The 12,847-nt window shown below is 35.0% G+C and overlaps 1 protein-coding gene across 1 annotated transcript; it reads left to right on the top strand.

Moving 5' to 3' along the window:
- The first annotated feature begins 4,828 nt into the window (after window positions 1-4,828).
- LOC111883427 (mannitol dehydrogenase) lies at window positions 4,829-6,468 on the top strand. Its single transcript, XM_023879759.3, has 5 exons — window positions 4,829-4,988; window positions 5,088-5,201; window positions 5,287-5,800; window positions 5,886-6,039; window positions 6,128-6,468. The coding sequence occupies exons 1-5, from the start codon at window positions 4,891-4,893 to the stop codon at window positions 6,328-6,330; spliced, it is 1,083 nt and encodes a 360-aa protein (XP_023735527.1). The 5' UTR covers window positions 4,829-4,890; the 3' UTR covers window positions 6,331-6,468.
- Window positions 6,469-12,847: the final 6,379 nt, after the last annotated feature.

A 12,847-nucleotide genomic window follows, 5' to 3' on the forward strand; every position in this document is an offset into this window, starting at 1 on the left:
CTCCGATTTTTTCCAACATTTAGTTTACAATTTGTAGATGAGTTTAGACTATAATTTTGTTTATTTTGGTATTATATTCACTGAGCTACAATCCTTTAAAGTAGAGCTATCAAAGTTGAAAAAATTCAGCTTTTTAGCAAGATTTTATAATCTGTGACATTTTTTAAACACCCATAACTTATTCGTTTTAAGTCGGATTGACCTACGGTTTTTTCCAACATTTAGTTTACAATTTGTAGATGAATTTAGACTATAATTTTGTTTATTTTGGTATTATATTCATTGAGTTACAATCCTTCAAAGTAGAGCTATCAAAGCTGAAATATTTCAGCTTTTTAGTATTATTTTATACTATAATTCCGAGTCCGCGTTTAGCACTTGTGGTAGAGTTGTAAGTGAGTATCAAACTAGTTTATCAACATTGATAGTTGAAGCTTTGTTATGCACCCATGATTGGGTGATAAAGTTTACAAATCCGATAGTTGACAACGTTGGTGACATCTTGAACGATGATGATATAGCTTTGGATAAAAAAAATTACAATATTTATTCTTTTTTTATACAATTATTACTTTTTGTTAAATACTAACAACATTTTCATTTGTGTTTATTTAGAGATTGCACAAGCTTTAAATATGTTACATATTGATTTTAAAGTTTAAACTATGATTTTTGTTGTTATGGTAATACTTTTGTATGTCTGTCTTAAAATTGTTTAACTTTTGTTGGTGAACTTGATTTATATGTTAGTTGCTTTTATTTGGAAAATTAATTTTTGCAAATTGCAAGTTATAATATTATACATCAATGTAGATTAGTTAGGCATGAAACGGAAACATATTAATTTTGCAAGTTATAATATTTTACATCAATGTAAATTACTTATTATACTCTCTGCAATTAAATTTGTATCGGTCCAAACGGGTCCAAAAACCGGAAAACCCGGACCTGGACCCGGACACGGACACGGACACGGACACGACTCATCCGGTCCGGTCCATGGTCCACAAAATTCCCCATAACCGGTCCGGTCCAAGAGCCGGTCCGGTCCGGTTCGGTCCGGGCCGGTCCAAATGCTCACCCCTAAGTACCACTACCTACACTAACTGGATTACCACTAACACAAACGAAACACACATAATCCTAATAACATATATAACAGGAAACACTATTAAACCTAACAGTAGATTACGAGCACTAGATTAACATACCACTACAACCCATTTCCATGAGATTCACTTGCTGATTATCAAGTGAATGATGAAAATCATGACCAGGAGCATAACGACGACAACACCCACAACCAACAGTGCAATCGCTTCAATCTGCTTCTCAACATGGTTGAACCTTTGCTGCATGTTGGGGACATCAACCCTGGAATGAAGGTAATCGCGACCCATCTCCTCCTTCATACACGCGACCTGACCTTGTTGCTCAGCTATCTTTTCACCACAGTCACAGAAGATCGTGTGCAAATCGTTCAAGTTAAGCCCGTCTATTGAGCTTATTGAATTATTGGAGTTTATTGTATCTGGTGATGGTGGTGAGGTAGGATCCATGGAAGACAATGAAGGGGAAAAAGGGAGTATTGTTTTATGGTTGTCGGCTAGTGTTTGGTCGGAAATGGTAACAATAATCAAGGGTTTTGTCCAACAGATCCTTCAATTATATACTAGGGGACCACTGAACCCTTAGGGCCCAAGCAATCCAACTTATTCGTGAGTCTGTGACGTGTAATCTAGTTGGGTGAGTAGACTCACTAACTGAGTTGGGTGATGACTAAGCAGGGAAACCGGTTGAATTTGGTCAAAATCCCAAATTAGCCAGTTAAATGTGACTTCATGCCTTTATAAAACCAAAAAATAACATAAGGGACCTTTTAAACTAAAATGTATAACTTCGTTGGGCTACAGTGACATTTTCTCATACTAATACCATACAACTGTTATTTAGGAAATTATGTACAACATATTTGTTTGGGAAATTTTGTACAAGGAAATTTTTATAAGTAACTTAACCATCTTTCCCCTCCAAAAGCTACAACCATAAATATAAGGACAATGTTAGAAAAACATAATTTCTTTTTAATGAAAGATATGAAAAATAAACTATGAGAAAACTGAACTTATGTTTTCTAAATTAAACAAAAAATATTTTTGAACAAACAATTATAATAAAAACCCTTATACATTGAAATTAATTTATCAAGTTTATGATAAAACCTATAGAGATTCCGTATTCTAGACTTAAGGCATCTACAGTCCATTAAACTCTAAAGAGTTCAATGAATTGTCACATCACTATCACATCAACATTTCACTTTTTATTCAACTTTACTCCTTAACATCCAAACTCCATTAAACCCAACAAAGCTTAATGAATTTCAACATCATCATTATTATATTTTTAAACATAATTATAAATTTAAAAATAAAAGATATAATAGTTAAAATATATATAATACTTAAAAATACATTAATGAAAAATTATGAAACATAAAACATTTAATACATAAAAATATATTAATTAAAAAACACAAAATCTAAATAATATAATATCCAAAAAATATGGATAATTTTGTTGTGATTTAATTAAAAAAATAAAAAAAAATCAAATATAAAATAATATGAAAATATGATTACATATATAATTTGTTTGAAGTTTAATTAAAAATGAAAAAGATTAATTTTATTCAACAACTCGATGATCATACATCTCTTTCATTCGACCCTCCTCCATATCATCACCTACTCTCCATTCAACCACTATTCAATTCTAATCATCGTCCATTCAACTCTTATTAAACTCTCATTATGGATGCCAACAACACCTAAAAGAAGGACTAAGAAAGGGTATTTAAAACTTCCCAAGAAACCCTCCCTAATAGTTTTGTCATTTGTGCTTGCTAATATTTTCCCATAATTTTAATACATTAAAAAACTTCTCAATCTATCAAAAAAAGTATATTAAATTTATGAGTAACATAAATAAAATATTCAGATTTCTAACTAGTAATTTTTTTTAAACGGCAAATTTACTCTGCTCTTTAACTTCATCTATGTTTACTACGAGACTTGAACCCTCAACCAAGGGGTGTTGATCGGATAAAATTTTCGGGTATCGGGTAGAACGGGTCGGGTAGTTCGGGTATTTCCTTAAAATAATAATACCCGATACCCGACCTATATTGTAATTCGAGTTCTCGGGTTTCGGGTATTCTGGTTTTAGGTCGGGTCGGGTATTTTCGGGTATACCCGCAAAATTACTTAAGTGTCACTGATTGATTTTTTTTAAAAATTCTTTTTTGCATTTCGGTTGCTTTAATAAAAAATTGGGTAACAAAATATTTTATACAATTAACAAGTACATATACGATAACAATACCAATCATTATAATATGTTATGTGATATTTGCATTCCATTTCAAATTTTGATAAAAAAACAGTTTATGGAGTGCATTATCAATGTTTGATCAAATTTGGATTAACCAAACATGTTACATGATTTAATACCAAATGTGAGTACATAAAAGTTATAAATAAAAATAATTTAGCATGTTATCTAAATTGCATGGACCAATTATATAGCTATATTTCAATTCACAAAGAAGAAATAATAAAAAATAAACATGTGCATAGTTGAAAAAAAGAAACAAATCCCTAGTGCACAAAGAAAATAAAGGGGAATCTAACATCTTATTCATTTTCATTATATTTGTTGTAACATTTTGTTCAAAACTTCATTTCATTTTTAACAATTTCTCTTGTATTTATTATATACTGTTCAAATAACGAAGCCATATAACATTTGGTTTAAACTATAAGGAACACTAATTATGTAAAATAGTGATACAACTTTAATATTTATTATAACTAGTGTATTAATTAGTTTTTTCTAAATCGGATATTCGGGTATACCCAAATTTTTCTTAAACCTACCCAATAACAGATCTATTTAAATATCGGGTTACCCGATTACCCGAATTTTCAAACTTGAAACCTGATTTACCCGACCTGATCTACCCGAATTCAAAACGGGTCGGGTCGGGTAATCGGGTATTGAGTATTTTCAACAGGCCTACCTCAACCTCAATGAATGAAGGCAACACTGAATTCCGTTAAGATACAAACCATTTAGTTAGTAATTTTAATACATTAAAAAACATTCCTATCTTTTGAAAAAAAAATATATACCATTAAATTTACGACTAGTTAAAAGCCTTTTGGACGATTTTAATAATGATATGGTTCTTATAGGCACAAAACTTATATGGGGTTTTCCGATAAGAGCGTTTGTGAGCGTTAAGTTATTTTACATTTACCCTAAATATAAATTAAGTAACAATAGAAGTATAGTAAGGTAGTAGCAATAATAAAAATAATAAAAGTGGATATGGTAACACTATTAATTATTCTTGTTATAACACTTTAAAGTTTAAACATCAATAAAATTTGCTCAATGATTAATTTGACACATAATATAATAATATCATAATAAAATTTTCAATATAAAAAATAAAAAAATACATAATTGTGTCATTGTCCATTTTAAATTTATAATAGACACTAATATTTAAATAACTAATAATTACTTAAAATAATACAGTAGTATATTCTAAAAGTTTCTATCCCCTTGCTTTTATAAAAAAACATGTCGATATTTCCGTCAGGAATGACGTATGATGACATTAATGTCGTTTGACCATTCTATAGCTGCAGCCGGAGTATTCACAAAAATCAGGAGATTCGATATGAATACGTTGAAAAAGCAACAGCTTCTTTTTATTCCCCACACTACGTGGTAAGGGTCTTTCGTGTCCCTTTTTGCCTTTCAGCCTATTTATACCCCATCTCATTATTCAATCCGCATCTCTATCAACAAGCTTCATCAATGGCCACATCACCAGAAACAGAGCACCCAGTAAAGGCTTTTGGATATGCAGCTCGCGACACATCTGGAACACTCTCCCCTCTCACTTTCTCCAGAAGGTAATTCAAATCAACAATCTTTATTATCATTCACTCGTTTCAGATTTTGCTATTCATGAAATGTTTCGATTAAGTTGTTAACGATGATTCTTTTTACAGAGCTACTGGGGAGAAAGATGTGAGGTTCAAAGTTCTGTATTGTGGAATCTGCCATTCCGATCTTCACTTTATCAAAAACGAATGGGGATTTACGACATACCCAGTTACCCCAGGGTACGAATTCAAACACCTAATCTTTTAATTCTTCTTTGTTTCTGTTACTAAAACCAATCTTTTCTCATTTTCGCTCATGATACAGGCATGAAATTGTGGGTATAGTGACGGAAGTTGGAAGCAAAGTGGAGAAATTCAAAATCGGAGACAAAGTTGGAGTTGGATGCTTGGTGGGATCTTGTAGATCATGCGAAAACTGTGATATTGATTTCGAACAATACTGTCCTAAACAAGTTCTCACTTATGGTGTTCCCAACTTCGATGGAACAAAGACATATGGTGGATACTCCGATCACATGGTTTCAGATGAACATTTCGTTCTCCGATGGCCGGAAAATTTACCACTTGATGCCGGTGCACCGCTGCTATGTGCCGGAATCACCACTTACAGCCCTCTCAGATACTTCGGACTTGATAAACCCGGGATGAAAATCGGTGTTGTTGGTCTTGGTGGACTTGGGCATGTCGCTGTGAAGATGGCGAAAGCTTTTGGTGCAGAAGTTACTGTTTTCAGCACGACTCCTGCTAAGAAGCAAGAATCACTCGTAGGACTTAAAGCTGACCATTTCATAGTTAGCAAAGACGAAAAAGAGATGCAAGTGAGTTTTATCTTTTTCTTTCTTTGTAAATGATTCATGAATTGAGCTAAGTTTTGAGTTTTGATTTGGGTTTTTTTGTGGATAGTCTGTCGCGGGAACACTTGATGGGATCATTGATACAGTGTCTGCAACTCATCCAATTGCGCCATTGTTGAATGCGCTGAAAGCTCAAGGAAAGCTTGTTCTTGTTGGTGCACCAGAGAAGCCGCTTGAAGTAGCAGCGTTTTCTTTGATTATGGGTGAGTATTTTGTCATTTTGTGTTTTGCTTTATGCTTATGAAATTGTTAAATTGGCTAAAAAAGTGGTGGAATTGATGGGTTTTGTAGGGAGGAAGATTGTTGGTGGAAGTAACATTGGAGGGTTGAAGGAGACTCAAGAGATGCTTGATTTTGCAGCGAAGCATGGGATCACTGCAGATGTAGAGGTGATACCGATAGATTATGTGAACACAGCGATGGAAAGGCTTTTGAAATCTGATGTAAGGTATCGATTTGTGATCGATGTGGCAAATTCACTAAAGGCTGAATAGTGTGATTCTTTATGTCCATGTTGGAAAATGGAAGGGAATATGGTTTGAGGTTAAGTTTGTGTGTATGCATGTGTCATGTGTCATGTGTCATCTCGTTTTGGAGTTTGGAATAAATATGTTTATTGAAGAGGCTTAAAATCCGTGTGTTTGAAGGAGTTGAATAGCATGTGTTTGTTGATCATCGTAACTTGGAAATTGTAATTTGAGACACTGAATTTGTTAGCGGACTATAATATATATTTCATCAATTTTGACAATTAGGTAGCGATTCGGGAACAAATTAACTAATGGAAAAATGACTTAAAACCCAACCAACGATGTTTTCAAACCATTCAAAAAAACTCAATCATGTTTTCTCTTTCAAAAAAACCAAATGAATTTAACATTTTGTCTAAAAAGTCCAACAAGTTTCAAACCGTTCAAAAAATCCTAATTTTGTTTTGTTTAAGTTGGTCAGGCTTTTTTTGAACACTCAAAACATGATTAGAGTTTTTTAAACGTTTTGGAAACTTTGTTGGTCTAACAAGTCATTTTTCCGATACGGTACGTCATCTGTTTCTCTTATTTGGCTTTCAAGAAAGTGTAACTTAGTTGGACTTTTTAGACAAAATGTTAACTTTGTTGGGTTTTCTAAACAGACAAAATATGATTGAGGTTTTTTTGAACGGTTTCGAAACTTCGTTGAGCTCGTAAGTAATTTTCCCTTAACTAATATTACATTTTTTTTGTTTAGCTTTAGTATGGCTAGGATGGGACATTGCATGGACCATAAATTTACTAGACTGTCCTTGAGAATTAACGAATAACAATTACAAGGAATATATATATATATATATATATATATATATATATATATATATATATATATATATATATATATATATATATATATATATATATATATATATATAAAATAAAAATCAAAGTGAATTGGAGGATGGGAGAAAAAAGAATGGAAAGTTTTTAAATTATGATGGCAAAAGTGGTGAGAATTTTTATTTTTTTATTGACATTATTAATTTTTTATCATAAGAGCGGAGGTGTTCTTGAGGTGCATGGAGCCATGGACGATGGAAGTAAAGAGTGGAGATAGTTTGTGCTTTGTGGCCTAAGTGCTTCATCTTGGAGATATTAACGTGATGGTTATGAGAGTATTCTAGTATTTAATGTTGTTGTCCAAGTTTATTATTAGTTGGACTAAAATTTGAAAGTTTAGTTATCTTAGTTTTAGGTGTTGTTTGTTTTTTCGAAACAAAAACTTCTGAAGTCTGCGGATAATATCTACAACTCTTTATAGCAGAAGATGTAGATCAAACGGTTGTAATTTGTAATAAGAAGTCACTTTGTTATTTAACGTCTACATGTTTCTGCAATAAACTGAAATTAAATAAAATGATTTTAAAAACTTAAAATAGTTTTTATTCATGCTGCAATAAACTAATTTAATTATATTTAAGTTTTTGGTTGTTAACCAAATTGTTGTTTAATTCTTATATCACATATTTAGAGCAAATATAAAAGTTACATTTATTAACACTATTTATCTACACCAAATAAAACCAATCCAAATGTTTGTTATTTGAATTTTCAATTTTTAATCATTGACTTTTAAATCTGATACCAAAATAAAATTCGACTAAAAATATTAGCTCGTTAAAATAATTTTAAATAAAAAAGTTATTTACTCTTACTCACATGTAAATCGAATATAAAGATCATTGTAATTATATTATTTTTAAAGACGTTTATATAAAATAATTAAATATAATAATTACTAAATAAAAATAAAGTAAATTATTGATCTAGCAAACGTGTTTATTTTATTAAATTTTCCAAAATGATAGTTATTTCTTCGGTTAGCTTCAACAAATTTTGTAATTTTAGTAATTAACTTTATAATTTATTAATATTTAGTTATAGACAATGTAACACGAAAAATTATTTATATGAAATTTGGTAAACAATTTTGAAATTATGCAAAATATATTTGAATTGTTTATAATATTCTTCATAACATTATTAAAATAATAAACATGTTATTGAAAAAAAACAAATTTATGTTGAATAATATTACTTGAAGGAAGGTGAGAAGAGGTTTGAAGAGTATGGTCCAGTATTGCGTCGTGCAACACACGCGCAATCGTTTTTAAGTCATAAGTCTTTTAAAAAACAAACAACTGTGAACGACCAATTTGTGTGTGTGTGTGTGTTTTGTGCAAGGTTGTAGAAATCGTTCGACGGTAACTCGACGGTCGACTGAGTTAAGGAATTAATCGACCTCGACGGGGATTAATCGGAGACCATTAATTATTGATGAGAATAAATCACATATCGTTTAGATCTTTCACAGGTATATTAATGAAGAACAAACAATTCAAACACAATATGATTATGAACACAATTTGGAATCAATGTAAAGCTTATGATTCAAATATAGTCACGTCTCAGCAGAGCTCGATGAAGAACTTCCACTGTAGAGGCGAGCTAGGGTTTACAATACTGATGAGAAAAATAATAAAAGCGTTACCAATTAATGATGCATGCATGCACCTTAAATACTAAAACCCTAGAGTAAAATAATGCACAATTGGACAGACCCAAACTGGCTACCAAAACTGGGCTAAGGACTCAGCCCATGACGCAACACTATAAGCCCAAAAATCTCCTCATTTGCGTCAAATGAGGCGAAAGATTAATTCTGTTGAGTAGGCTTCATTGTCTTCACAACTTTGAACAGCCGAGGAATGATAGCAAGAAGAGTCTGCTGAAATTGAATATACCATCTCAGCATGTCAGTAAACAACTTCTTGTCGTCTACTGAGTTCTGATTACACCTCTGAATGATCTCTAAAATATGCTCCAAGCAAGCAGTTGAGAACAGGTGCTTATTAACAAGAGCGAACAGGCATTTATGACCTTTGCCCCTGAGAAACATCACAGTGTGATATTTTGAGTCAATTTTCCCTTTGATCATTGAGTTTATATTACCAGCTCTTACCACTCATTTGATCGTGGTTCGCTTGTGAATAGCCGAGGCAATTTCTTGATCCATCTTTGCTACTTCATGAATGTAGCAAACAAGCATTCGCTTGATATGGTCTATAATCGGCTGATACTCCTGAGGATTCGACAACAAAATGTTGTTGAGGAGTATCCAGTCGTGAGGGTTGAGGTTCGGCAGATCAGCCAGGGAGAAATTATGAACCGAGCCTTCAGAGCCTCGAGTCACTTTAAATTTGACGTTGATGAACTTGCCGGCTGAATAAGGCTTTAGTACCTTGACAGTTGTAATCTTCTGTGAGCTCCAGGTTAAGTACTGTGGCTGAGCGAACTCCAGATAAAACTCTAACAGATGCCGATCCACCTTCGGGTCCGGAGAAGGGATGACAACAGTTGAGTTGAAGCAATGAAAGATAAATGCCTTTCGAGTGATTGACATGTCAAACTACGCATCCTTCGAGTTTTCAAGGCCGAACGACATGACAGGTTCGAGCCAATGAGTACTCGGTTCATCTATAGCATCTCTTTGAAGCGAATCAATGGTCCACTCTGGAAAAATGGACTTCTTTTTCTCCAAGAGCTCCTTTTCTTTTTGCTTCTTCTCCAGCTCATTCGTTTCCTTCTTGATCTTTTCTGCAAACTCTTTGTCAGAAAGTTTTGTTTTCTGAAAAGGCTTAGAGGGATTTTCACCCAAAGTATCTTCAAAGTCATCATCATCATTATCTGTATCATCTTCACCAATTTTCTTTTTCCTCTTATCCCTTTTGCTGACCGAAGCTTCATTATCCTTCAGTTCAGTTGTTGACTTAGGTTTGGGAGGAGGTTGAGTTTTTGCCTTTTCTCCCCCTTGTTTCGGCTGAACATTAGTCACCGAAACACCCTCAATCCGACTAAGGATATCCAATGTAGGTCTGAGTTTGTTAGCCAAATGGCGTCTGATGGATATAGTCAGAATGGGATCATGGGCGTCAAGAAAATGAAGTAGAATGGAATGAACGTCACCTATAGAGCTTCGAATTACCTCCCTTTCAGACTTTAAATCATTAAGCTCGTTTGTTGCAGTGCGAAGCTTGAGGTTTTGCATTTTTAGCTGAGATGTACGCTTGTCTAACTCATCCATTATTCAATTTTCTACAACCAACTCTACTTCCAGTTGAGTCAGACGATCATTGAAATCAGCGTGAAGAGTAGCATTGGCAGCTTTAATGGCCTAACGAGCAACTTCAAGATTAGTCATTTCAGCTTGAAGAGAACGCTAAAGATTATCAACCGAAGCATTCACTGTCTGAGAGTTCATTTGAGCAGCAGCCTGCAAAGAATCAAGGAATAGTTGAGCCTCAGAAATTAGTTTATCGACTTTTGCGGTCGCTTCTTTGCATTACTTCGTCGAAACCTCAACAGCAGACGAGGCCTTCTGACATTGAGAAGTAGACGCTTCGATAGCCTTTGCTGCAGCAGATAAAGAAGCATCATGCTCTTTAACAACCGAAGAGAACAGAGCTTTAAGAGCAGCTTCAGAATAAGCACTAGTAGAGGAGGAGGAAAGCCGCTGATCAAGCTTTTCAGTAACAACCTTGAGATGGCTCTTAGTGACTGGAGCATCTTCGTTGCCATCACTTTGGACGCGGTAAGGACTGAAGTAAGTGGAATCAAAATCCAAGTCCTCACCTCCAAGAACTGTGTTGGTTTCAGTAGATTGGGTAGGATATAGGGGTTTGGTAGTTACAGGAGGTTCGGTAGTGACTGGTGGTTCGGTTGTAACTGGAGGTTCGGTAGTGACTGGAGGAGTGTGTGCTGAAGAACGAGCCCCAGTATCAGATATGTTGGTTCGAACTCCAATAGTGGTGGTAGTAGTGGTTTCAGTAAAGATTGGAGTAGAAATAGGAATAGTAGTGGATGGTTGACATATAGTGATGGGAAAAATAGGAGGGATAGAAACAGGAACAGAAACTGGTGGAGGAGAAGGGGCTTTGGACCGAACAGATACCTCTGGTGTAGGTGAGCGAGGCGGTGTATCACCACGCGCCGAACCCTCATCCTCTGAGCTTTCGTTGTCAGATTCACTTGGAATAGGTGTGGGTTGAGTAGGTGGCACATACTCTGAGTCAGAATCACTTGAAGATTGAAGAATTAGTCGTCGAGTTGGTTTCTTGTCTTTCTTCGGCTTAGGTTGAGATGGGGCTGCTTTCTCTGACTTTCGCTTCCTAGGTGTTTGAGCTTTGGAGACCTGACCCCCTTTATCTCCCTTGGTTGGTTTAGTGACCCTCACCTCCTTTTGTGTTTCTGATTTCTTGCTCCACTTTGCAGGTTTGCCTGCTTCCTCGATAGAGCGAATCATGGCAGGAGTGAGTTCCCTTGGGCCCGAAGAAGGAAGCTTCTTGTATTCTTGTATAACGTTGCTTGCGTCAGACACGCAGGCATACATAGCTGCTGGGATCGATCCAATGAAGGAATACTTGGAAGGATCTGTAACAATGATCTACGTGGTGTGAAAGGTTGCGATAGAGGAAAGAAGAGAGTCCGCCATGATTGGAACGTGGAGACGATCCATCGCCCACTTAGTAATAATGGATCAGTACCGACCACATGAAATCTCTGAATGTCGAGATGAAGAATACAAACTTTGAACCAGTTGTTGCCATATGACTGCCCCATAGTCCAAAGTAACCCCATGATACAACCCATAAAGCACAGTCATAAATGAATTGCTTGATCCGTCTGAGCCGGCGCTACGCTCTGAGAGACCTTTTAAAAAAAGAGTGAAGAGGCTGTTCCATTGTGGAGGAAGGCAAGACTTCTTGCATTTGGTAACTGTGGATATGGTTTTTGTGTACCCCATTCGGTAGAACATGGAGAACTGTTGACCAGTAGTAATCGAATCGGGATTTACGAGAGTGGGTTCATGAGCAAGACCAATTAGGGCATAGAAGCGATTCTTGGAGATGGAGGTCTTTTCGTTGTGAATTTCAAAGTGAATCCTCTCAGCAACCTTGTCATAGTAAGCGGTTGAATAGATGTGAGAGAGGCAGGTCATGGGAACAACTTCGACCTTTGTAAGAGCAGCGACAAGAGGTGAGTACTTGAGACATTTTACGACGTACAACATGTAGGGTTCATAGAGGAAGGGTGTAAGATCAATGATGAGGTTGTGTTGAGGCTTGATGGTGAGAAGGTTGGAGTGAGCAGATGTATCTTGAACATAAGATGATTATGCTATTGGTGAAGCTTGAGAAGAAGAAGATGAACAGTGAGAGAGAAAATGCCCTTTTTCTTTGAGAGAATTTGTAAGTAATAAAAGAGTAAAGATGAGCGTGCCAAATCCTTTTATACTTATAAGGAGGAGAGAGAAATATTCGACTGAAATCTTGGATTTATTAGAAACCGTTCCTGATGTGATGGAGTGAACAGTTGGCAACCCCAATGATGACACAGGAGAGAGAAAGGACGTTTCACTATTACGTGCCTTTCCATAAAAAGTGTCTTTTTCAAATCGTCAAAACGATTGGATAACTGCTGA

This window comes from Lactuca sativa, chromosome 2, assembly GCF_002870075.4.
Source record: "Lactuca sativa cultivar Salinas chromosome 2, Lsat_Salinas_v11, whole genome shotgun sequence".
Lineage (NCBI taxonomy): Eukaryota > Viridiplantae > Streptophyta > Magnoliopsida > Asterales > Asteraceae > Lactuca > Lactuca sativa.